This window comes from Coregonus clupeaformis, unplaced genomic scaffold (assembly GCF_020615455.1).
Source record: "Coregonus clupeaformis isolate EN_2021a unplaced genomic scaffold, ASM2061545v1 scaf0390, whole genome shotgun sequence".
NCBI classification, from domain to species: Eukaryota; Metazoa; Chordata; class Actinopteri; order Salmoniformes; family Salmonidae; genus Coregonus; species Coregonus clupeaformis.
The window spans coordinates 92,804-119,591 of NW_025533845.1; the positions used below are offsets into that span (position 1 = coordinate 92,804).

At 43.7% G+C, this 26,788-nt stretch overlaps 1 protein-coding gene and 1 non-coding gene across 2 annotated transcripts in view; one reads left to right on the forward strand and one right to left on the reverse strand.

The window, feature by feature from the left end:
• The window catches only part of adamtsl7 (ADAMTS-like 7), an 80,171-nt gene that overhangs the window by 37,430 nt on the left and 15,953 nt on the right, over positions 1-26,788 (reverse strand). The window contains exons 2-7 of the mRNA XM_045215196.1: positions 21,940-22,069; positions 14,880-15,055; positions 11,082-11,166; positions 6,079-6,276; positions 2,827-2,956; positions 197-419 (exon numbers count right to left, since the gene is read on the reverse strand). Coding sequence (XP_045071131.1) covers positions 197-419; positions 2,827-2,956; positions 6,079-6,276; positions 11,082-11,166; positions 14,880-15,055; positions 21,940-22,069 — 942 coding nt within the window. The remainder of the gene's footprint in view (positions 1-196; positions 420-2,826; positions 2,957-6,078; positions 6,277-11,081; positions 11,167-14,879; positions 15,056-21,939; positions 22,070-26,788) is intronic.
• On the forward strand, positions 19,684-19,764 carry trnap-ugg. Its single transcript has one exon. It is a non-coding gene; the product is annotated as a tRNA-Pro (tRNA).

Here is a 26,788-nt window from a genome sequence, read left to right on the forward strand (position 1 = left end):
AGGGGGAGGAGGGAGAGGGAGGGGGAAGGAGCGAGGGGGGGAGAGGGAGGGGGAAGGAGCGAGAGAGGGAGGGGGAAGGAGCGAGGGGGAAGGAGTGAGGGGGAGGGGGAGGAGAAGGAGGGAGGGAGGGTGTTTAGATCAATTACTATTAAGCAGTTTATCAAATGTGCTTCACTCTGGTGTGTGTTTGTCTCACCGGGCTCCATTCGGAGCGTATCTGCCACTCGCTGCAGATCTTCAGCTGACAGGACGATGTCGTCTCCGGCCTATCATAACCTCTGCACTGCGCCGTCTCCACGGTGACCACCGTTGCCGTCCCGTTGCTATGGTTACCGAGCGCCTGACGACAGATGACCTGGCGGTGCTGGGACCCCGGACCGCAGGTTCTGCTGCATTCTGACCACTCCCCCAGGTCCCAGCTGGCCAATCACAGAGGAGAATGGGTTACATAGGTGTGTGTGTGTGTCAAATCAAATTAAATTGTATTTGTCACATGCTTCGTAGACATCTGGTGTAGACTAACAGTGAAATGCTGACTGACAGGTCCATCTCCAACAATACAGAGATAAAGATTTAAAAAATACATACAAAAATAGAAATAGACACAGTGAATAACGAATACAAATTATGAGTAGGAAATAACATGGCTATATACAGGAAGTAGAAAATAACATGGCTATATACAGGAAGTAGAAAATAACATGGCTATTTACAGGAAGTAGAAAATAACGGCTATATACAGGAAGTAGAAAATAACATGGCTATATACAGGAAGTAGAAAATAACATGGCTATACACAGGAAGTAGAAAATAACATGGCTATATACAGGGAGTAGAAAATAACATGGTTATATACAGGAAGTAGAAAAGAACATGGCTATATACAGGAAGTAGAAAATAACATGGTTATATACAGGAAGTAGAAAATAACATGGCTATACACAGGAAGTAGAAAATAACATGGCTATATACAGGGAGTAGAAAATAACATGGTTATATACAGGAAGTAGAAAATAACATGTCTATATACAGGAAGTAGAAAATAACATGGTTATATACAGGAAGTAGAAAATAACATGGTTATATACAGGAAGTAGAAAATAACATGGCTATATACAGGAAGTAGAAAATAACATGGCTATATATAGGGAGTACCAGTACTGAGTCGATGTGCAGGGGTACCAGGTAATAACATGGCTATATACAGGGAGTACCAGTACTGAGTCGATGTGCAGGGGTACCAGGTAATAACATGGCTATATACAGGAAGTACCAGTACTGAGTCGATGTGCAGGGGTACCAGGTAATAACATGGCTATATACAGGAAGTACCAGTACTGAGTCGATGTGCAGGGGTACCAGGTAATAACATGGCTATATACAGGAAGTACCAGTACTGAGTCGATGTGCAGGGGTACCGGGTAATAACATGGCTATATACAGGAAGTACCAGGTAATAACATGGCTATATACAGGAAGTACCAGTACTGAGTCGATGTGCAGGGGTACCAGGTAATAACATGGCTATATACAGGAAGTACCAGTACTGAGTCGATGTGCAGGGGTACCAGGTAATAACATGGCTATATACAGGGAGTACCAGTACTGAGTCGATGTGCAGGGGTACCAGGTAATAACATGGCTATATACAGGGAGTACCAGTACTGAGTCGATGTGCAGGGGTACCAGGTAATAACATGGCTATATACAGGAAGTACCAGTACTGAGTCGATGTGCAGGGGTACCAGGTAATAACATGGCTATATACAGGAAGTACCAGTACTGAGTCGATGTCCAGGGGTACCAAGGTAATTGAGGTAGATATGTAGTGTATATATAGGTAGGGGTAAAGTAATCTGAGTTACCCAGAAGAGATTAGGGGTAAAGTAATCTGAGTTACCCAGAAGAGATTAGGGGTAAAGTAATCTGAGTTACCCAGAAGAGATTAGGGGTAAAGTAATCTGAGTTACCCAGAAGAGATTAGGGGTAAAGTAATCTGAGTTACCCAGAAGAGATTAGGGGTAAAGTAATCTGAGTTACCCAGAAGAGATTAGGGGTAAAGTAATCTGAGTTACCCAGAAGAGATTAGGGGTAAAGTAATCTGAGTTACCCAGAAGAGATTAGGGGTAAAGTAATCTGAGTTACCCAGAAGAGGTCAGGGGTAAAGTAATCTGAGTTACCCAGAAGAGGTCAGGGGTAAAGTAATCCGAGTTACCCAGAAGAGATTAGGGGTAAAGTAATCTGAGTTACCCAGAAGAGATTAGGGGTAAAGTAATCTGAGTTACCCAGAAGAGATTAGGGGTAAAGTAATCTGAGTTACCCAGAAGAGATTAGGGGTAAAGTAATCTGAGTTACCCAGAAGAGGTCAGGGGTAAAGTAATCTGAGTTACCCAGAAGAGGTCAGGGGTAAAGTAATCTGAGTTACCCAGAAGAGGTCAGGGGTAAAGTAATCTGAGTTACCCAGAAGAGATTAGGGGTAAAGTAATCTGAGTTACCCAGAAGAGATTAGGGGTAAAGTAATCTGAGTTACCCAGAAGAGATTAGGGGTAAAGTAATCTGAGTTACCCAGAAGAGGTCAGGGGTAAAGTAATCTGAGTTACCCAGAAGAGGTCAGGGGTAAAGTGACTAGCAGCAGCATATGTGGTGGGTGTGAAAGTGTGTGTGTGTGTCGTCAGTATGCTTGTGTGTGCATGTTATGTGTGTGTGGGCATATGACGTGTGTTTGGGTATAATTGTGTGTGTTTTGGGATATCAGTGTAAGTGGGTAGAGTCCAGCGTGTGTGCCTAGAGTCAGTGCAAGAGAGAGAGTGTGTGTGTGTGTCTCACAAGGCGGGGCAGGGCTGGGTGTTGCAGACCACTTCCTGGTTTGGGGGTCGCTGGGCGTGGCTACAGAGGTCACTTGGTACCGTGGTCTGGCTCTCAGTCTCCACACACTCCCACAGCGCCTGGCGTCTACCTGGCACACACACACACACACAAAGATGTCTAGCTGGTCTACTGATCTAAGGTCAGTTGTTAATCTAACTAGAGTAAAGTTGTCTCTAGCTGGTCTACTGATCTAAGGTCAGTTGTTAATCTAACTAGAGTAAAGTTGTCTCTAGCTGGTCTACTGATCTAAGGTCAGTTGTTAATCTAACTAGAGCAGGGGTGTCAAACGTCCGGCCCGTGGGCCGGATCAGGCCCGCAAACGGGTTTAATCCGGCCCGCGAGATGATTTTGTAAAGTAGAAAAATGAGCTGCAATTTTTCAATAAAAGAAACTGCTGTTCCAATTGTGTCCACTGGATGGCGCAATAGCAATTGTGTTAAGCAAGCAAACTGTTTATACCGGGGCAGAGCAAGTAGGTCAAGCAAGTGCAGCCAGTCCGGATGAGCTACTTTGTTTTGCCCGCAATATTTATTACGGCTTCTACTTTTAACATTATGTGCTTTGGCACCCTCATTGCCCCAATATGTCTCTGTCAAAAAAGAGAAAAGTGGACGCAGAGTGCAGAGTGTTCCAAGAAAAATGGTCATCCTTCTATTTATTCACGGAATTGAATGGGAAAGCTGTATGTTTGGTGTGTTCACAGCATGTTGCAGTGCTGAAAGAATATAACCTTCGTCGCCACTATGTGAGTCTTCATGCCGACAAATATGACAACTTTCAAGGACAGCGGAGATGAGAGAAGGTGAATGAACTGTTGGCGGGTCTGAAGAAACAGCAGTCTGTGTTTACTCACAGCCGAGACATCAGTGACGCTGCAGTGAAAGCTAGCTACCTCATTGCTAATGAAATCGCAGTGGCTTCAAAACCATTTAGTGAGGGTGAATTTGTAAAAACATGCATGATGAAGGCAGCGGAGATTGTGTGCCCTGAAAAGCACCAGGCTTTTGCAAATATCAGCCTGACAAGAAACACAGTTGCAGACAGGATTTCCGATCTTTCAGTGGATTTGGACAGCCAGTTGAAGCAAAAAGTAAAGTAATTTATTGCGTTTTCGGTTGCAATTGATGAAAGCACGGACATTACAGATGTTGCACAACTGGCCATTTTCATCCGCAGAGTTGATGACACATTGACCGTCACCGAGGAGTTCGTGGAGTTGGTGCCGATGACAGATACAACGACAGCAGCTGATATTTTCACTGCACTCGTCAGCGCGCTAGACAGGGTCGGAGTGGACTGGTCCCGCGCTGTCAGCCTGGCTACAGATGGTGCGCCCTCAATGATTGGGAAAAAAGCAGGCGTTGTGACAAAGTTCAGAGAGAAAGTGCAATCTGCAAATGGAGGACGTGATTTTTGGACTTTTCACTGTATTTTGCACCAGGAGGCTTTGTGTTGCAAGTCATTAAAGATGGATAACGTCATGAAGGTGGTTATTATTTTTATTATAATATTATTATTATTATATTATCCAAACTGTTAATTTCATCCGATCCAGAAGCCTGAATCAACGTCAGTTTGACAGCCTTCTCAGAGAGAAAGACCACATCTATGGCCTGCCATACCACACTGAGGTAAGATGGTTAAGCCGAGGTGCTGTGCTGAGGCGTTTCTTTGATTTACGAGAAGAAATTGAACAGTTCATGGAAGAAAAGGGCAAACCAGTGTTAGAATTTCATTCCACAGAATGGATGCAGGACCTTGCATTTATGGTGGATGTTACAGAGCACCTGAATAACTTGAACAAACAGCTGCAAGGGCGCAACAAAGTTGTCACGCAGTATTATGACAGCATACGTTCTTTCAAGTTGAAGCTGTCATTGTGGGAGACGCAACTTGCCGGTGGTGATGCAGCTCACTTCCCCTGTCTGAAAAATGTGTGCGCGACCCAACATGTGGCAGACATGAAGCGGTTCAAAGATAAAATAACGGGACTGTTAAGGGAGTTTGAGCAACGCTTTCAGATTTTTGGTGAACTGGAGAAAGACTTCAACGTTTTTTGTTCGCCATTCACCGTGAATCCCTCTGATCTGCCCGTCAGCATCCAACTTGAAATAATATACTTGCAGTGTGACTCGGATTTGAAGGGCAAATTTGCCGCAGCTGGCTTGGACACATTTTATCAGAATCTCTTGCCAGGTTACCCCAACTTGACAGCCCTCGCTGCAAAACTGTTGTGCATGTTTGGAAGCACATATCTTTGTGAGCAAGTTCTCTGTAATGAGCATAAATAAAACAAAGCTGCGCTCAAGGCTCACGCACAAGCACTTGAATCACATCCTGAAGTTGGCTGCCACTCAGGATGTGACGCCTGATATTGATGCGCTGGTGAAAGCTAAAGATGCCAGGTATCAGGAGTCAAATAAACTATGCAACCCCACTTAAAGTGCTGCATGAGACACCCTGATATAGTTCTGTGATCTGTGATATACTTCTGTGAATCACTGAGGCATTGTGTGTTTGTGTGTTGTTTGTCCTCAGAATTTCAAATAGCTTGAGGTGTTTTATGATTAATAGTGATGTTGTGCTTTTGGACACACTGTCCTCAGGCTCCAGCTTTATGTTTATGTGCTGTTGTTTTTAATTGATTTTATTTTATTTGTATATTTAACCTATTCTTGACTCTGTGGTTCTTGCACTTGTTTGGGGAACAGGATTTCATTATTTGTATCTACATTTCTGCCTGAGAAATGACACCCTGATATAGTTCTGTGATCTGTGAAACAGTTCTGTGAATCACTGAGGCATTGTGTGTTTGTATGTTATTTTTCTTTAGAATTTTCAAATAAACTTGAGGTGTTTTATGATTAATAGTGATGTTGTGCTTGTACTATTTTGGACACACTGTCCTCAGGCTCCAGCTTTATGTTTTATGTTGATAGTATTAAAACAAATAAAACAATCTGAAGTTGTTGTTTTTAAGTTATATATACCATGATTTTACCGGTCCGGCCCACTTGGGAATAGATTTTCCTCCATGTGGCCCCTGAGCTAAAATGAGTTTGACACCCCTGAACTAGAGTAAAGTTGTCTAACTGGTCTACTGATCTAAGGTCAGTTGTTAATCTAACTAGAGTAAAGTTGTCTGTATCAGCGTGTGTGTGTGTGTGTGTGTGTGTGTGTCAGTGTGTCTAAATGACTGTAGCTCCCCACCCCCACCACAGGAGGCGCTGCAGGCTGTGTGGCCGCTGCTGATCCAGCCGTGAGGAGGAGCCAAGAGGTCAGGGTTCACCACGGGGTCAGAGGGCACCTGGTTGGGATGGCCCTTCCCACCGCTGACATCATTGATGGCCATGCCCATTCCACTGGTGACATCATTGCTTCCTGAGTAGGTGGGGCCAACAGTCTCAACTAGAGAGAGAGAGAGAGAGAAGGGGAGGATAGAGAGGAATGAGAAAGAGCGAGGGGGTTGTGTGAGAGAGGAGGGATCAAAAAGAGGCTTGAGAAAGAAGAGGACAAAGAAGAAAGGGATGGGAGGTGGAGAGGTGAGGAGAGGGGAGGTACATGAGAAAGGGATGGGAGGTGGAGAGGAGAGGAGAGGTGAGGTACATGAGAAAGGGATGGGAGGTGGAGAGGAGAGGGGAGGTACATGAGAAAGGGATGGGAGGTGGAGAGGAGAGGGGAGGTACATGAGAAAGGGATGGGAGGAGACATCTCTCACATATTTCCTAAATAAATAAATATCCCTCCCTGCAGTTCAAACCACAAAGCGTTCACCCACCACTGGACTTTTTTGAAGGGGTTGATACATTTTTCGTGAGGGCAAATCAAGTCTGAAATGTAGAGTTTAGAAGCCTTTTTATACCACGAATACACTACAACTTGAAAATTGTGTATTCAAGGTTTAAAAAGGCTTCTAAAGTTTGTAATTTTCACTTCAACATTTTCAGACTTGATTTACCCTAAAATACATATTCTGTGACAACAGTGATCAGATGAAGATAGCAGATCTGTATCAATCACAGACTGAAGAACAATATGAATTAAATAGGATTTACCCCAAACAAGGCGGCATGTTGAACTCAATATATGCTTGTTCTGTTTCTTTCTTCATTGTGTTTTCTTCGTGTGTGTGTGTGTGTGTGTGTGTGTGTGTGTGTGCTGGGTCTGTATAACAGACTGTATAATTTACTAATCCATCACAGATCTTTATCGTTCATCAATAAAACATCGAACAACAGGCGCAGCCAACACACCTGAACACACTCAACAAGATAGAGGATAGAGAGAGTTTTGTTGATGCTGAGAACGGAATGTATATGTTTTTAAATAACATTCTTAGAACAATTTTCTGAATGTTACTAAAGTTTTCTTGTGGTTTTTAAAGGAATGTTTTCTTAACGTTCTCAGAACAACATGACTTTAAATAGAACTATGAGGAAACCTGTAGGAAACGTTATGCTGAAGTCCTGAAATTCCCACAGAACGGCGTTGTTTCTTAACGTTCTTGGGAAAATGTACACCCCTCCAGCCGACGCTTGGCATTGCGTATGGTGATCTTAGGCTTGTGTGCAGCTGCTCGGCCATGGAAACCCATTTCATGAAGCTCCCAAAGAACAGTTCCCAATGTCAAACCAATTGGAGAACGTTCCTAGAACACTACCAAATTTGAAATTTAAATGTAACCCTGTTTTGAACTTTTAGGAAACGTTCTATTAAAGTAATGAAATAACAAGAAAATAACGCCTTTTTTTGGAAAGTTCCTTAAATGTGCTGAGAATGTTCCAAAGCCTAGCAACTATCCTGCAACATTCCCAGAACGTTGTGGGAAGGTTGTATGGAAAATAACCACAGGACAACCACGCTTTCACCAAGCTCAAAAAAAAAAAAAAAAAGGTTCTCAAAACTGTTTGTGCTAGCTGGGATATATTTGGCCAGCTAATAGCCTAGCCACTGATCAAGCAATATTATGGACTTAAACGTTCAAATCCTTGTTGTCGCAGGATTAGTTTGCAGAAAAAAAAATACTGGTCAAATTAAGGACCAACACCTGTATTTTGAAATGCTGTCTTTTTGTGTGTTTGCTTTTGTTGTTTATTTGCACACAAATCAAATCAAATCCAACTGAACTCTGTTTTTGATTACAGTGGATACGTATTGTTTACAGTGGTTACGTATTGATTACAGTGGTTACGTATTGATTACAGTGGTTACGTATTGATTACAGTGGTTACGTATTGATTACAGTGGTTACATATTGATTACAGTGGTTACGTATTGTCATATGAAGGTATTATTGATAAAAGCTGTTGCTGGGGAAACCGAGCCAAAACGTTGTTTGGGCCAACCTCTCTATTATTGGTTAATATCTTCTTTAAAAAATCACATTTTCAAAAGGATTCATATCCCTGGGAAGACAGACACTGGGTTACAGCTAACCTAACAGAGGCCTGAGAACACACACATGCACGCACACAAACACACACACACACACTTTTTACACTCATCATTTGCTGCTGCTACTCTTCTTAGTATCTATCCTGATGCCTAGTCACTTTACCCTGCCTTCATGTACATATATACCTCAAATACCTTATTATTATCTATCCTGATGCCTAGTCACTTTACCTTGCCTTCATGGACATATCTACCTCAAATACCTTATTATTATCTATCCTGATGCCTAGTCACTTTACCCTGCCTTCATGGACATATCTACCTCAAATACCTTATTATTATCTATCCTGATGCCTAGTCACTTTACCTTGCCTTCATGGACATATCTACCTCAAATACCTTATTATTATCTATCCTGATGCCTAGTCACTCTACCCTGCCTTCATGTACATATCTACCTCAAATACCTTATTATTATCTATCCTGATGCCTGGTCACTTTACCCTGCCTTCATGTACATATCTACCTCAAATACCTTATTATTATCTATCCTGATGCCTGGTCACTTTACCCTGCCTTCATGTACATATCTACCTCAAATACCTTATTATTATCTATCCTGATGCCTAGTCACTTTACCCTGCCTTCATGTACATATCTACCTCAAGTACCTCGTACCTCTGCACATTGATCTGGTACAGGTACTTCCTGTACAGTATATACACTATGTATACAGCGGTATGCGGACACCCCTTGAAATGAGTGGATTCTGCTATTTCAGCCACACCCGTTGCTGACAGGTATATAAAATCGAGCACACAGCCTTGCAATCTCCACAGACAAACATTGGCAGTAGAATGGCCTTAATGAAGAGCTCAGTGACTTTCAACGTGGCACCGTCACAGAATGCCACCTTTCCAACAAGTCAGTTCGTAAAATCTCTGCCCTGCTAGAGCTGCCCCGGCCAACTGTAAGTGCTGTTATTGTGAAGTGGAAACGTCTAGGAGCGACAACGGCTCAGCTGCTAAGTGATAGGCCACACAAGCTCACAGAACGGGACCGCCGAGTCCTGAAGCGTGTAGCGCGTAAAAATCGTCTGTCCTTGGTTGCAACACTCACTACCGAGTTCCAAACTGCCTCTGGAAGCAACGTCAGCACAATAACTGTTCTTAGGGAGCTTCATGAAATGGGTTTCCATGGTAAATTTAAAACAAATAATAAAAACAAATAATTTCAAATTTGGTAGTGTTCTAGGAACGTTCTCCAATTGGTTTAACATTGGGAATGTTCTCCAATTGGTTTGACATTGGGAACGTTCTCCAATTGGTTTGACATTGGGAAAGTTCTTCAATTGGTTTGACATTGGGAATGTTCTCCAATTGGTTTGACATTGGGAACGTTCTTCAATTGGTTTGACATTGGGAATGTTCTTCAATTGGTTTGACATTGGGAATGTTCTCCAATTGGTTTGACATTGGGAATGTTCTCCAATTGGTTTGACATTGGGAATGTTCTCCAATTGGTTTGACATTGGGAACGTTCTTCAATTGGTTTGACATTGGGAACGTTCTTCAATTGGTTTGACATTGGGAACGTTCTTCAATTGGTTTGACATTGGGAACTGGAGTGGTGTAAACGTGTTCTCTGGAGTGATGAATCACGCTTCACCATCTGGCAGTCCGACGGAAGAATCTGGGTTTGGCGGATGCCAGGAGAAAGCTACCTGCCCCAATGCATAGTGCCAACTGTAAAGTTTGGTGGAGGAGGAATAATGGTCTGGGACTGTTTTTCATGGTTCGGGCTAGGCCCCTTAGTTCCAGTGAAGGGAAATCTTAACGCTACAGCATACAATGACATTCTAGACGATTCTGTGCTTCCAACTTTGTGGCAACAGTTTGGGGAAAGCACTTTCCTGTTTCAGCATGACAATGCACAAAGCGAGGTCTATACAGAAATGGTTTGTCGAAATCGGTGTGGAAGAACTTGACTGGCCTGCACAGAGCCCTGACCTCAACCCCATCAAACACCTTTGGGATGAATTGGAACGCTGACTGCGAGCCAGGCCTAATCGCCCAACATCAGTTCCCAACCTCACTAATGCTCATGGCTGAATGGAAGCAAATCCCAGCAGCAATGTTCCAACATCTAGTGGAAAGCCTTCCCAGAAGAGTGGAGGCTGTTATAGCAGCAAAGGGGGGACCAACTCCATATTAATGCCCGTGATTTTGGAATGAGATGTTTGACGAGCAGGTGTCCACATACTTTTGGTCATGTAGTATTTTATTTTATTCCTCTACTATTTTATTTGTTAACTCTGCATCGTTGGGAAAGGTTCATAAGTGTGTGTGTGTCTCTGTGTGTGTGTCTGTGTCTGTGTCTGTGTCTGTGTGTGTGTGTGTGTGTGTGTGTGTGTGTACTCACCCAGGGGCAGTATGGCGGGGTGTGTGTGTCTCTGTGTGTGTGTGTGTGTGTGTGTGTGTGTGTGTGTGTGTGTACTCACCCAGGGGCAGGTGTGTGTGTGTGTGTGTGTGTGTGTGTGTACTCACCCAGGGGCAGTATGGCGGGGTGTGTGTGTCTCTGTGTGTGTGTGTGTGTGTGTGTGTGTGTGTGTGTGTGTGTACTCACCCAGGGGCAGTATGGTGGGGTGTGTGTGTCTCTGTGTGTGTGTGTGTGTGTGTGTGTGTGTGTGTGTACTCACCCAGGGGCAGTATGGCGGGGTGTGTGTGTCTCTGTGTGTGTCTCTGTGTGTGTCTCTGTGTGTGTCTCTGTGTGTGTGTGTGTGTGTGTGTGTGTGTGTGTGTGTGTGTGTGTGTACTCACCCAGGGGCAGTATGGCGGGGTGTGTGTCATGGAGAGGAAGGCTGTACTCATAATACACACTGGGACCAGGCTGCTGATAGATCAACTGAGGAGAGAGAGAGAGAGAGAGAGAGAGAGAGAGAGAGAGGACGAGAGGTGTGTGAGAGAGAGAACAGAGAGAGAGAGAGAGAGAGAGAGAGAGAGAGAGAAACGAGAGGAGTGTGTGTGAGAGAGAGAATGAGAGAGAGAGAGAACGAGAGAGAGAGAGAGAGAGAAACGAGAGGAGTGTGTGTGAGAGAGAGAATGAGAGAGAGAGAGAACGAGAGAGAGAGAGAGAGAAACGAGAGGAGTGTGTGAGAGAGAGAGAGAGAGAGAAACGAGAGGTGTGTGTGAGAGAGAGAACGAGAACGAGAGAGAGAGAGAGAGAGAGAGAGAGAGAGAGAGAGAGAGAGAGAGAAACGAGAGGAGTGTGTGTGAGAGAAAAGAGAGAGAGGCAGAGAGAGAGAAGAGAGAGAGAAAGCGAGAGAGAGAGAGAACGAGAGAGAGAACGAGAGAGAGAGAGAGAACAAGAGAGAGAGAGAACAAGAGAGAGAGAGAGACGAGAGAGAGAGAGAGAGAGAGAGAGAGAGAGAGAGAGAGAGAGAGAGAGAGAGAGAGACGAGAGGAGTGTGTGTGAGAGAGAGAATGAGAGAGAGAGAGAACGAGAGAGAGAGAGAGAGAAACGAGAGGAGTGTGAGAGAGAGAGAGAGAGAGAGAGAGGAGAGGAGAAACGAGAGAGAGAGAGAACGAGAGAGAATGAGAGAGAGAGAGAGAACAAGAGAGAGAGAGAGAGAGAGAGAGAGAGAGAGAGAGAGAGAGAGAGAGAGAGAGAGAGAGAGAGAGAGAGAGAGAGGAGAGAGAGAGAGAGAAACGAGAGGAGTGTGTGTGAGAGAGAGAATGAGAGAGAGAGAGAGAGAGAGAGAGAGAGAGAGAAACGAGAGGAGTGTGTGTGAGAGAGAGAATGAGAGAACGAGACAGAGAGAGAGAGAGACGAGAGGAGTGTGTGTGAGAGAGAGAGAGAGAGAGAGAGAGAAACGAGAGGTGTGTGTGAGAGAGAGAACGAGAAAAGAGAAGAGAGAGAGAGAGAGAGAGAGAGAGAGAGAGAGAGAAACGAGAGGATGTGTGTGAGAGAGAGAGAGAGAGAGAGAGAGAGAGAGAGAGAGAAACGAGAGGAGTGTGTGTGAGAGAGAGAATGAGAGAGAGAGAACGAGAGAGAGAGAGAGAGAAACGAGAGGAGTGTGTGTGAGAGAGAGAATGAGAGAGAGAGAGAACGAGAGAGAGAGAGAGAGAAACGAGAGGAGTGTGTGAGAGAGAGAGAGAGAGAGAGAGAAACGAGAGGTGTGTGTGAGAGAGAGAACGAGAACGAGAGAGAGAGAGAGAGAGAGAGAGAGACGAGAGGAGTGTGTGTGAGAGAAAAGAGAGAGAGGCAGAGAGAGAGAGAGAGAGAGAGAAACGAGAGAGAGAGAGAACGAGAGAGAGAACGAGAGAGAGAGAGAGAACAAGAGAGAGAGAGAACAAGAGAGAGAGAGAGAGAGAGAGAGAGAGAGAGAGAGAGAGAGAGAGAGAGAGAGAGAGAGAGAGAGACGAGAGGAGTGTGTGTGTGAGAGAGAGAATGAGAGAGAGAGAGAACGAGAGAGAGAGAGAGAGAAACGAGAGGAGTGTGTGAGAGAGAAAAGAGAGAGAGGCAGATAGAGAGAGAGAGGAGAGAGAGAAACGAGAGAGAGAGAGAACGAGAGAGAGAACGAGAGAGAGAGAGAGAACAAGAGAGAGAGAGAACAAGAGAGAGAGAGAACAAGAGAGAGAGAGAGAAACGAGAGAGAGAGAGAGAGAGAGAGAGAAATGAGAGGAGTGTGTGTGAGAGAGAGAATGAGAGAGAGAGAGAGAGAGAGAGAGAGAGAGAGAGAGAGAGAGAGAGAGAAACGAGAGGAGTGTGTGTGTGTGAGAGAATGAGAGAGAGAGAGAACGAGAGAGAGAGAGAGAGAAACGAGAGGAGTGTGTGAGAGAGAGAGAGAGAGAGAGAAACGAGAGGTGTGTGTGAGAGAGAGAGAGAGAGAACGAGAACGAGAGAGAGAGAGAGAGAGAGAGAGAGAGAGAGAAACGAGAGGAGTGTGTGTGAGAGAAAAGAGAGAGAGGCAGAGAGAGAGAGAGAGGAGAGAGAGAAACGAGAGAGAGAGAGAACGAGAGAGAGAACGAGAGAGAGAGAGAGAACAAGAGAGAGAGAGAACAAGAGAGAGAGAGAACGAGAGAGAGAGAGAGAGAGAGAGAGAGAGAGAGAGAGAGAGACGAGAGGAGTGTGTGTGTGAGAGAGAGAGAGAAACGAGAGGAGTGTGTGAGAGAGAAACGAGAGGTGTGTGAGAGAGAGAGAGAGAGAGAGAGAGAGAGAGAGAGAGAGAGAGACAAGAGGAGTGTGTGTGTGAGAGAGAGAGAGAAACGAGAGGAGTGTGTGAGAGAGAAACGAGAGGTGTGTGGAGAGAGAGAGAGAGAGAGAGAGAGAGAGAGAGAGAGAGAGAGAGAGGAGTGTGTGTGTGAGAGAGAGAGAGAAACGAGAGGAGTGTGTGTGAGAGAGAGAGAGAGAAACGAGAGGAGTGTGTGTGAGAGAGAGAGAGAGAAACGAGAGGAGTGTGTGTGAGAGAGAGAGAGAGAGAACGAGAGAGAGAGAGAGTAACGAGAGGAGTGTGTGAGAGAGAGAGAGAGAGAGAGAGAAACGAGAGGTGTGTGTGAGAGAGAGAGAGAGAGAACGAGAACGAGAGAGAGAGAGAGAGAGAGAGAGAGAGAGAGAGAGAGAGAGAGAGAGAGAGAGAGAGAGAGAGAAACGAGAGGAGTGTGTGTGAGAGAAAAGAGAGAGAGGCAGAGAGAGAGAGAGAGGAGAGAGAGAAACGAGAGAGAGAGAGAACGAGAGAGAGAACGAGAGAGAGAGAGAGAACAAGAGAGAGAGAGAACAAGAGAGAGAGAGAACGAGAGAGAGAGAGAGAGAGAGAGAGAGAGAGAGAGAGAGAGAGAGACGAGAGGAGTGTGTGTGTGTGAGAGAGAAATGAGAGAGAGAGAGAACGAGAGAGAGAGAAACGAGAGGAGTGTGTGAGAGAGAGAGAGAGAGAGAGAGAGAAACGAGAGGTGTGTGTGAGAGAGAGAGAACGAGAGAGAGAGAGAGAAACGAGAGGAGTGTGTGAGAGAGAGAGAGAGAGAGAGAGAGAGAGAGAGAGAACGAGAACGACAAGACAGAGAGAGAGAGAGAGAGAGAGAGAGAGAGAGAGAGAGAGAGAGAACAAGAGAGAGAGAGAGAGAGAACGAGAGAGAGAGAGAGAAAATGAGAGAGAGAGAGAACGAGAGAGAGAGAGAGAACGAGAGAGAGAGAGAGAGAAACGAGAGGAGTGTGTGTGTGTGAGAGAGAGAGAGAGAGAGAGAGAGAGAGAGAGAGAGAGAACGAGAGAGAGAGAGAGAGAGAGAGAACAAGAGTGAGAGAGAGAGAACGAGGAGAGAGAGAGAGAGAGAGAGAGAGAGAGAGAGAGAGAGAGAGAGAGAGAGAGAGAAACGAGAGGAGTGTGTGTGTGTGTGAGAGAGAGAGAGAGAGAGAGAGGCAGAGAGAGAGAAAGGCAGAGAGAGAGAGAGAGAGAGAGAGAGAGAGAGAGAGAGAGAGAGAGAGAGAAACGAGAGGAGTGTGTGTGTGAGAGAGAGAGAGAGAGAGAGAGAGAGAGAGAGGCAGAGAGAGAGAGCGAGAGAGAGAGAAAGGCAGAGAGAGAGAGAGAGGCAGAGAGAGTGAGAGCACGTGTGTGTGTGTCTCACGTATAGATGTAACTCCTCGTTGGTGGGTCCCGGTGCGGTGATGGACTCTCCGGTTCTGGAGCGGATCTCGTTGGGTCGCCGGTATGTCAGCCGGGTTCCCACGGCAACGATCAGGCCCGGGCGGTCGATCGCCCAGTTGCCGTTGATGATGGAGACACCACTCAAAGTCCGCAGCGCTGTACGGTACGACCCACAACATGACCACAGAACAAACTCAGTCTGCAGCGCTGTACGGTACGACCCACAACATGACCACAGAACAGAGGCAGTCTGCAGCGCTGTACGGCACGACCCACAACATGACCACAGAACAGAGGCAGTCTGCAGCGCTGTACGGCACGACCCACAACATGACCACAGAACAGAGGCAGTCTGCAGCGCTGTACGGTACGACCCACAACATGACCACAGAACAGAGGCAGTCCGACCCATACAGGATAGAGGGACTTTCTTTTATTTGTATTATTTATTTTTTTAATTTAGGGGGTAGATCAGCTTTAATATTGCAGATAGATTGTGACTTCCATCAATGTAATTGTCTGCATCACTTCCAATCCCCCATATGTTTTTTTTCTTCTCGCAAATATATATATATATATATATACACATACACAACCATACATACATATAAATACATATCCTTAAAAAATATATATTCCCCTTTATTACCTTCCAACCCCTTCCCTACTTGGAGTAAACTTGTGAACAACAATGCTTAGGCCTCTACTTCCAGCTTATACATACTATATACATTTTATGGACACAGTCAATTTTACAATAATTCTATTTTGTTTGCTTTTACTCCTGAACTTCCTCTACCCTCAACCTCTCCGATCATTTTCATGATGTCCATCCGGTTTGCTTCTATATGCCATATCTTTCTAACTGTGCTCTTTCACAAAAGCTCTCAACCTATAACCTATATACTTATTATGGACACAGTATGCTTTACATGAGTTATCTTGTTGTTATTAGTTGTTGTTAGTTGTTATTAGTCCCATCCTTCAACTCCATTCAACACCACCCATCTACAGTGGCTTCCCCCCACCTTGGCATTTTTCCTATTTTGTTGCCTTACAACCTGGAATTAAAATGGATTTTTTGGGGGGTTTGTATCATTTGATTTACACGACATGCCTACCACTTTGAAGATGCAAAATATTTTCTATTGTGAAACAAACAAGAAATAAGACAAAAAAAACTATACTTTGTAAAGCCACCTTTTGCAGCAATTACAGCTGCAAGTCTCTTGGGGTATGTCTCTATAAGCTTGGCACATCTAGCCACTGGGATTTTTGCCCATTCTTCAAAGCAAAACTGCTCCAGCTCCTTCAAGTTGGATGGGTTCCGCTGGTGTACAGCAATCTTTAAGTCAAACCACAGTTTCTCAATTGGATTGAGGTCTGGGCTTTGACTAGGCCATTCCAAGACATTTAAATGTTTCCCCTTAAACCTCTCGAGTGTTGCTTTAGCGGTAAGCTTAGGGTCATTGTCCTGCTGGAAGGTGAACCTCCGTCCCAGTCTCAAATCTCTGGAAGACTGAAACAGGTTTCCCTCAAGTATTTCCCTGTATTTAGCGCCATCCATCATTCCTTCAATTCTGACCAGTTTCCAAGTCCCTGCCGATGAAAAACATCCCCACAGCATGATGCTGCCACCACCATGCTTCACTGTGGGGATGGTGTTCTCGGGGTGATGACAGGTGTTGGGTTTGCCCAGACATAGCGTTTTCCTTGATGGCCAAAAAGCTCAATTTTTGTCTCATCTGACCAGAGTACCTTATTCCATATGTTTGGGGAGTCTCCCACATGCCTTTTGACGAACACCAAATGTGTTTGCTTATTTTTTTCTTTAAGCAATGGCTTTTTTCTGGCCACTCTTCCGTAAAGCCCAGCTCTGTGGAGTGTACGGCTTAAAGTGGTCCTATGGACAGATACTCCAATCTCCGCTGTGGAGCTTTGCAGCTCCTTCAGGGTTATCTTTGGTCTCTTTGTTGCCTCTCTGATTAATGCCCTCCTTGCCTGGTCCGTGAGTTTTGGTGGGCAGCCTTCCCTTGGCAGGTTTGTTGTGATGCCATATTCTTTCAATTTTTTAATAATGGCTTTAATGGTGCTCCGTGGGATGTTCAAAGTTCCGGATATTTTTTTATAACCCAACCCTGATCAGTACTTCTCCACAACTTTGTCCCTGACCTGTTTGGAGAGCTCCTTGGTCTTCATGGTGCCGCTTGCTTGGTGGTGCCCCTTGCTTAGTGGTGTTGCAGACTCTGGGGCCTTTCAGAACAGGTGTATATATACTGAGATCATGTGACAGATCATGTGACACTTAGATTGCACACAGGTGGACTTTATTTAACTAATTATGTGACTTCTGAAGGTAATTGGTTGCACCAGATCTTATTTAGGGGCTTCATAGCAAAGGGGGTGAATACATATGCACGCACCACTTTTCCGTTATTTTTTTTATTTAATTTTTTGAAACAAGGAATTTTTGTAATTTCACTTCACCAATTTGGACTATTTTGTAAAAACACCAAGGGGGATGAATACTTTTGCAAGGCACTGTATCTCTTAACACCATCCATATTGGATTTCTTTTTGCCATATATTTTTCAACTGTACTGTGATGTTAAACAAAAGTTCTGAACCCTTCTATTCTCATTGTTTCTACAGATTGTAAATTGAAAATAAACATTTTTGCTAAAAGTATTATTATATTATTGATCGATTGACTATGACTTTTCAGATCACCCAGTTGTGCTATCTGCAAGGTTAGCTCCAGGTAAATATTGCAATCCTTCAGCCATTCCTGGACCTGTGACCAAAAACAAGCTACAAATGAACAGTACTAAAACAAATGATCTAATGATTCTGTCTCTTCGCAGCAAAATCTGCAGAACTTGGAAGATTGTATCCCCCATATAAATAACATTCTATTGGTAGCAAGACTTTTGCGTTTTGCGTATCAGTTCATAAACACTATGCCATGGAATCAGTACGTCAAAAATCTCTTCCCAACTATTTTGCAATCTATATGGGACGGCTGTCAATCCTTTGGTCCTCAAATGAAACTGGTATACTTTTTATTTATCACAATTTTCTTTAACCAATTATGTTCTTTAATGTGGCCGACAGACAAGTTCCTTACTTTCTCCCCCTTCCACTTTCCTCTTCCATTTTTGCGGTAATGCTGCAATTAGTTGGTTGTAATTTTGGGTAGAGCAGACATTTCCATATGTTTTTGTTAGCTGCATGTGCGACATAACGCCACCAGTCCTACCTATGATATAACTTACGAAGATTATATATTTTTCACAAAAAAAATCTAAAAATAATGTATTTTTAACAATTAGTATATTTGAGTGTAACCACAATATTTGTTGCATTATTTGTGCTGTCGTTTCTGGAGGATTAAATTGAAATTTCAACCAACTTTTTGTGGCTTGTTTTAGAAATAGTGATATTTGGGAGATGATTTCCTTTTCAAATAACTGAAAGTGAGAGGTTGTAATCTGAATAAAGGGAAAAAGGCCATTCTTGAACATGGGGTGAGACAATCTTACTAATTTGCTAGAGAAGGGTGATTTTTCCACAAATTGACAGGTATTTACCTTTCCATGGTAGCAAGATCTTATCTAGTTTTGCTAACTTTCTATTAAAATGTATTGAAGTGTGTCACGCCCTGACCTGAAGAGACTGTTATTCTCCAGGTAGTTTGGTCAGGGTGTGAAACTCTATTTTAGAATTTCTATGTTTAGGATCTAGAATTGTATTTCTATGTTTGAAGTGAGATCATTTATTTACTTTGGGATATGTATTCCGAGTATATCCACATCACCATTTTATTGGTAAACTACAAGGTAATGTAATTTTTTTATTTTTTAGTGATCCAATACGTAATATAGTACATTTATCATAAAATGGTTGTAATCCATAGAGGTTAGAAAATGTATCTAGAACCTCTATGAGGCTGTGGAGGGATTCAAGTTGTGGATTTAAAAGAAAATATGAATCATCAGCGTACAATGACCTTTGTTTTTAAGCCCTGGATTTCTAATCCTCTGATATTATTGTTGGATCTGATTTTAATAGCTAACATCTCGATGGCCATAATAAATATATATGCCGATAGTGGACAACCTTGTTTTACTCCTCTTGACAGTTTAAAACTTTCTGAGAAGTAGCCATTATTTACTGTTTTACACCTAGGGTTACTATACATTATTTTAACCCATTTAATAAGAGATTCTCCAAAATTGAAATGCTCCAGGCATTTATTCATAAACTCCAGTCGTACTTTATCATATGCCTTTTCAAAGTCTGCTATGAATAGCAGTCCTGGTTTCCCAGATTTTTCATAGTGTTCTATTGTTTCCAGTACTTGCCTTATATGATCTCCAATGTATCATCCATGTACAGTCGTGGTCAAAAGTTTTGAGAATGACACAAATACAAATGTTCACAAAGTCTGCTGCCTCAGTTTTGATGATGGCAATTTGCATATACTCCAGAATGTCATGAAGAGTGATCAGATGAATTGCAATTAATTGCAAAGTCCCTCTTTGCCATGAAAATGAACTTAATCCAAAAAAAACCTTTCCACTGCATTTCAGCCCTGCCACAAAAGGACCAGGTGACATCATGTCAGTGATTATCTCGTTAACCTCCCGAGTGGCGCAGTGGTCTAAGGCTGTGCCACTAGAGATCCTGGTTCGAATCCAGGCTCTGTCGTAGCCGGCCGCGACCGTTAGACCCATGGGGCGGCGCACAATTGGCCCAGCGTCGTCCAGGGTAGGGGAGGGAATGGCCGGCAGGGATGTAGCTCAGTTGGTAGAGCATGGCGTTTGGAACGCCAGGGTTGTGGGTTCGATTCCCACGGGGGGCCAGTATGAAAAATAATAAATGTATGCATTCACTAACTGTAAGTCGCTCTGGATAAGAGGGTCTGCTAAATGACTAAAATGTCAAACGTTAATGCAGGTGAGAGTGTTGACGAGGACAAGGCTGGAGATCACTCTGTCATGCTGATTGAGTTAGAATAACAGACTGGAAGCTTTAAAAGGAGGGTGGTGCTTGAAATCATTGTTCTTCCTCTGTTAACCATGGTTACCTGCAAGGAAACACGTGCCGTCATCATTGCTTTGCAGAAAAAGAGCTTCACAGGCAAGGATATTGCTGCTAGTTAGATCACACCTAAATCAACCATTTATCGGATCATCAAGAACTTCAAGGAGAGAGGTTCAATTGTTGTGAAGAAGGCTTCAGGGCGCCTAAGAAAGTCCAGCAAGCGCCAGGACCGTCTCCTAAAGTTGATTCAGCTGCGGGATCGGGGCACCTCCAGTGCAGAGCTTGCTCAGGAATGGCAGCAGGCAGGTGTGAGTGCATTTGCACGCACAGTGAGGAGAATACTTTTGGAGGATGGCCTGGTGTCAAGAAGGGCAGCAAAGAAGCCACTTCTCTCCAGGAAAAACATCAGGGACAGACTGATATTCTGCAAAAGGTACAGGGATTGGACTGCTGAGGACTGGGGTAAAGTCATTTTCTCTGATGAATCCCCTTTCCGATTGTTTGGGGCATCCGGAAAAAAGCTTGTCCGGAGAAGACAAGGTGAGCGCTACCATCAGTCCTGTGTCATGCCAACAGTAAAGCATCCTGAGACCATTCATGTGTGGGGTTACTTCTCAGCCAAGGGAGTGGGCTCACTCACAATTTTGAATAAAGAATGGTACCAACACATCCTCCGAGAGCAACTTCTCCCAACCATCCAAGAACAGTTTGGTGACGACCAATGCCTTTTCCAGCATGATGGAGCACCTTGCCATAAGGCAAAAGTGATAACTAAGTTTCTCGGGGAACAAAACATCGACATTTTGGGTCCATGGCCAAGAAACTCCCCAGACCTTAATCCCATTGAGAACTTGTGGTCGATCCTCAAGAGGCGGGTGGACAAACAAAAACCCACAAACTCCAAGCATTGATTATGCAAGAATGGGCTGCAATCAGTCAGGATGTGGCCCAGAAGTGAATTGACAAAATGCCAAGGCGGATTGCAGAGGTCTTGAAAAAGAAGGGTCAACACTGCAAATATTGACTCTTTGCATAAAACGTAATGTAATTGTCAATAAAAGCCTTTGACGCTTATGGAATGCTTGTAATTATACTTCAGTATACCATAGTAACATCTGACAAAAATATCTAAAAACTCTGAAGCAGCGAACTTTGTGAAGACCAATACTCGTGTCATTCTCAAAACTTTTTTTTTGTATCTGTATCTTTGTATCTGGCCATCATAGAGGTGGATAGAGGGAATTTTTTGTATGTGGCCATCGTGGAGGTGGATAGAGGGACCTTCTTTGTTTCTGGCCATCTTAGAGGTGGATAGAGGGACCTTCTTTGTATCTGGCCATCATAGAGGTGGATAGAGGGACCTTCTTTGTATCAGTGCAATCATAGAGGTGGATAGAGGGATCTTCTTTGTTTCTGGCCATCATAGAGGTGGATAGAGGGACCTTCTTTGTTTCTGGCCATCATAGAGGTGGATAGAGGGACCTTCTTTGTTTCTGGCCATCATAGAGGTGGATAGAGGGACCTTCTTTGTATCAGTGCCATCATAGAGGTGGATAGAGGGATCTTCTTTGTTTCTGGCCATCATAGAGGTGGATAGAGGGACCTTCTTTGTTTCTGGCCATCATAGAGGTGGATAGAGGGATCTTCTTTGTTTCTGGCCATCATAGAGGTGGATAGAGGGACCTTCTTTGTTTCTGGCCATCATAGAGGTGGATAGAGGGGCCTTCTTTGTATCAGTGCCATCATAGAGGTGGATAGAGGGACCTTCTTTGTTTCTGGCCATCATAGAGGTGGATAGAGGGACCTTCTTTGTATCAGTGCCATCATAGAGGTGGATAGAGGGACTTTCTTTGTTTCTGGCCATCATAGAGGTGGATAGAGGGACCTTCTTTGTATCTGTGCCATTATGGCTTCTATGACAGCATGGGAGGCGCCATTGAGGCTATCTCCATTTTAGTGTGTGTGTGTGTGTGTGTGTGTGTGTGTGTACCTACCCAGATAGTTCCTGGTCTTGACAGACTCCTGTATCCTGATGTTAGTAGCTCCAGCCGGTATCTCCAGTATCTTGTGGTAGCCCACACTGAGCACCGGCCGAGAGAAGGTCCCACTTACCACCTCATAGTCCTGACACACACACACACACACACACACACACACACACACACACACACAGACACAGACACAGACACAGACACACACACACACGAGTGAGTGATAGAGAAGAGACCAGTTTCAGTCCAACCACCGTGTTTGAGCTTTGAAGCTTTCTCTCTTTCTGTTCTCTCTACTCTCTCTCTTTCTGTTCTCTCTACTCTCTCTCTTTCTGTTCTCTCTCTCTCTTTCTGTTCTCTCTCTCTCTTTCTGTTCTCTCTACTCTCTCTCTTTCTGTTCTCTCTACTCTCTCTCTTTCTGTTCTCTCTACTCTCTCTCTTTCTGTTCTCTCTACTCTCTCTCTTTCTGTTCTCTCTACTCTCTCTTTCTGTTCTCTCTACTCTCTCTTTCTGTTCTCTCTACCTCTTTCTGTTCTCTCTACTCTCTCTCTTTCTGTTCTCTCTACTCTCTCTCTTTCTGTTCTCTCTACTCTCTCTCTTTCTGTTCTCTCTACTCTCTCTCTTTCTGTTCTCTCTACTCTCTCTCTTTCTGTTCTCTCTACTCTCGCTCTCTGTTCTCTCTACTCTCTCTCTTTCTGTTCTCTCTACTCTCTCTCTTTCTGTTCTCTCTACTCTCTCTCTTTCTGTTCTCTCTACTCTCTCTCTTTATGTTCTCTCTCTCTCTTTCTGTTCTCTCTACTCTCTCTTTCTGTTCTCTCTACTCTCTCTCTTTCTGTTCTCTCTACTCTCTCTTTCTGTTCCCTCTACTCTCTCTCTCTTTCTGTTCTCTCTACTCTCTCTCTTTCTGTTCTCTCTACTCTCTCTCTTTCTGTTCTCTCTACTCTCTCTCTTTCTGTTCTCTCTACTCTCTCGCTTTCTGTTCTCTCTACTCTCTCTCTTTCTGTTCTCTCTCTCTCTTTCTGTTCTCTCTACTCTCTCTCTCTGTTCTCTCTACTCTCTCTCTTTCTGTTCTCTCTACTCTCTCTCTTTCTGTTCTCTCTCTCTCTCTTTCTGTTCTCTCTACTCTCTCTCTTTCTGTTCTCTCTACTCTCTCTCTCTTTCTGTTCTCTCTACTCTCTCTCTCTCTGTTCTCTCTACTCTCTCTCTTTATGTTCTCTCTCTCTCTTTCTGTTCTCTCTACTCTCTCTTTCTGTTCTCTCTACTCTCTCTCTTTCTGTTCTCTCTACTCTCTCTTTCTGTTCCCTCTACTCTCTCTCTTTCTGTTCTCTCTACTCTCTCTCTTTCTGTTCTCTCTACTCTCTCTCTTTCTGTTCTCTCTACTCTCTCTCTTTCTGTTCTCTCTACTCTCTATCTCTTTCTGTTCTCTCTACTCTCTCTCTCTCTGTTCTCTCTACTCTCTCTCTTTCTGTTCTCTCTACTCTCTCTCTGTTCTCTCTCTCTCTTTCTGTTCTCTCTCTCTCTTTCTGTTTTCTCTCTCTCTTTCTGTTCTCTCTACTCTCTCTTTCTGTTCTCTCTACTCTCTCTCTTTCTTTTCTCTCTACTCTCTCTCTTTCTGTTCTCTCTCTCTCTTTCTGTTCTCTCTACTCTCTCTCTCTTTCTGTTCTCTCTACTCTCTCTCTGTTCTCTCTTTCTCTCTCTCTCTCTCTCTATATCTCTTAATGTTCTCTCTACTCTCTCTCTTTATGTTCTCTCTACTCTCTCTCTTTCTGTTCTCTCTCTCTCTCTTTCTGTTCTCTCTACTCTTTCTGTTCTCTCTACTCTCTCTCTTTCTGTTCTCTCTACTCTCTCTCTTTCTGTTCTCTCTACTCTCTCTCTTTCTGTTCTCTCTACTCTCTCTCTTTCTGTTCTCTCTACTCTCTCTCTTTCTGTTCTCTCTACTCTCTCTCTTTCTGTTCTCTCTCTCTCTTTCTGTTCTCTCTACTCTCTCTCTTTCTGTTCTCTCTACTCTCTCTCTTTCTGTTCTCTCTACTCTCTCTTTCTGTTCTCTCTACTCTCTCTCTTTCTGTTCTCTCTACTCTCTCTCTTTCTGTTCTCTCTACTCTCTCTCTTTCTGTTCTCTCTCTCTCTCTCTTTCTGTTCTCTCTACTCTCTCTCTTTCTGTTCTCTCTACTCTCTCTCTTTCTGTTCTCTCTACTCTCTCTCTTTCTGTTCTCTCTCTCTCTCTTTCTGTTCTCTCTACTCTCTCTCTTTCTGTTCTCTCTACTCTCTCTCTTTCTGTTCTCTCTACTCTCTCTTTCTGTTCTCTCTACTCTCTCTTTCTGTTCTCTCTACTCTCTCTCTTTCTGTTCTCTCTACTCTCTCTCTTTCTGTTCTCTCTACTCTCTCTCTTTCTGTTCTCTCTACTCTCTCTTTCTGTTCTCTCTACTCTCTCTCTTTCTGTTCTCTCTACTCTCTCTCTTTCTGTTCTCTCCACTCTCTCTCTTTCTGTTCTCTCTACTCTCTCTCTTTCTGTTCTCTCTACTCTCTCTCTTTCTGTTCTCTCTACTCTCTCTTTCTGTTCTCTCTACTCTCTCTCTCTGTTCTCTCTACTCTCTCTCTTTCTGTTCTCTCTCTCTCTTTCTGTTCTCTCTACTCTCTCTCTCTGTTCTCTCTACTCTCTCTCTTTCTGTTCTCTCTACTCTCTCTCTTTCTGTTCTCTCTCTCTCTCTTTCTGTTCTCTCTACTCTCTCTCTTTCTGTTCTCTCTACTCTCTCTCTCTTTCTGTTCTCTCTACTCTCTCTCTCTCTGTTCTCTCTACTCTCTCTCTTTATGTTCTCTCTCTCTCTTTCTGTTCTCTCTACTCTCTCTTTCTGTTCTCTCTACTCTCTCTCTTTCTGTTCTCTCTACTCTCTCTTTCTGTTCCCTCTACTCTCTCTCTTTCTGTTCTCTCTACTCTCTCTCTTTCTGTTCTCTCTACTCTCTCTCTTTCTGTTCTCTCTACTCTCTCTCTTTCTGTTCTCTCTACTCTCTCGCTTTCTGTTCTCTCTACTCTCTCTCTCTTTCTGTTCTCTCTACTCTCTCTCTTTCTGTTCTCTCTACTCTCTCTCTTTCTGTTCTCTCTACTCTCTCTCTTTCTGTTCTCTCTACTCTCTCTCTTTCTGTTCTCTCTACTCTCTCTCTTTCTGTTCTCTCTACTCTCTCTTTCTGTTCTCTCTAATCTCTCTCTTTCTGTTCTCTCTACTCTCTCTCTTTCTGTTCTCTCTACTCTCTCTTTCTGTTCTCTCTACTCTCTCTCTCTGTTCTCTCTACTCTCTCTCTTTCTGTTCTCTCTTTCTCTTTCTGTTCTCTCTACTCTCTCTCTTTCTGTTATCTCTACTCTCTCTCTTTCTGTTCTCTCTACTCTCTCTCTTTCTGTTCTCTCTACTCTCTCTCTTTCTGTTCTTTCTACTCTCTCGCTTTCTGTTCTCTCTACTCTCTCTCTTTCTGTTCTCTCTACTCTCTCTCTTTCTGTTCTCTCTACTCTCTCTCTTTCTGTTCTCTCTACTCTCTCTCTTTCTGTTCTCTCTACTCTCTCTCTTTCTGTTCTCTCTACTCTCTCTTTCTGTTCTCTCTACTCTCTCTCTCTGTTCTCTCTACTCTCTCTCTTTCTGTCTCTCTCTCTCTCTTTCTGTTCTCTCTACTCTCTCTCTCTGTTCTCTCTACTCTCTCTCTTTCTGTTCTCTCTACTCTCTCTCTTTCTGTTCTCTCTCTCTCTTTCTGTTCTCTCTACTCTCTCTTTTTCTGTTCTCTCTACTCTCTCTCTTTCTGTTCTCTCTACTCTCTCTCTCTTTCTGTTCTCTCTACTCTCTCTCTCTCTGTTCTCTCTACTCTCTCTCTTTATGTTCTCTCTCTCTCTTTCTGTTCTCTCTACTCTCTCTTTCTGTTCTCTCTACTCTCTCTCTTTCTGTTCTCTCTACTCTCTCTTTCTGTTCCCTCTACTCTCTCTCTTTCTGTTCTCTCTACTCTCTCTCTTTCTGTTCTCTCTACTCTCTCTCTTTCTGTTCTCTCTACTCTCTCTCTTTCTGTTCTCTCTACTCTCTCGCTTTCTGTTCTCTCTACTCTCTCTCTCTTTCTGTTCTCTCTACTCTCTCTCTTTCTGTTCTCTCTACTCTCTCTCTTTCTGTTCTCTCTACTCTCTCTCTTTCTGTTCTCTCTACTCTCTCTCTTTCTGTTCTCTCTACTCTCTCTTTCTGTTCTCTCTAATCTCTCTCTTTCTGTTCTCTCTACTCTCTCTCTTTCTGTTCTCTCTCTCTCTCTTTCTGTTCTCTCTACTCTCTCTCTCTGTTCTCTCTACTCTCTCTCTTTCTGTTCTCTCTTTCTCTTTCTGTTCTCTCTACTCTCTCTCTTTCTGTTCTCTCTACTCTCTCTCTTTCTGTTCTCTCTACTCTCTATCTCTTTCTGTTCTCTCTACTCTCTCTCTCTCTGTTCTCTCTACTCTCTCTCTTTCTGTTCTCTCTACTCTCTCTCTTTCTGTTCTCTCTCTCTCTTTCTGTTCTCTCTCTCTCTTTCTGTTCTCTCTACTCTCTCTTTCTGTTCTCTCTACTCTCTCTCTTTCTGTTCTCTCTACTCTCTCTCTTTCTGTTCTCTCTCTCTCTTTCTGTTCTCTCTACTCTCTCTCTTTCTGTTCTCTCTACTCTCTCTCTCTTTCTGTTCTCTCTACTCTCTCTCTTTCTGTTCTCTCTACTCTCTCTCTCTCTGTTCTCTCTACTCGATCTCTTAATGTTCTCTCTACTCTCTCTCTTTCTGTTCTCTCTACTCTCTCTCTCTTTCTGTTCTCTCTACTCTCTCTCTCTGTTCTCTCTACTCTCTCTCTGTTCTCTCTACTCTATCTCTT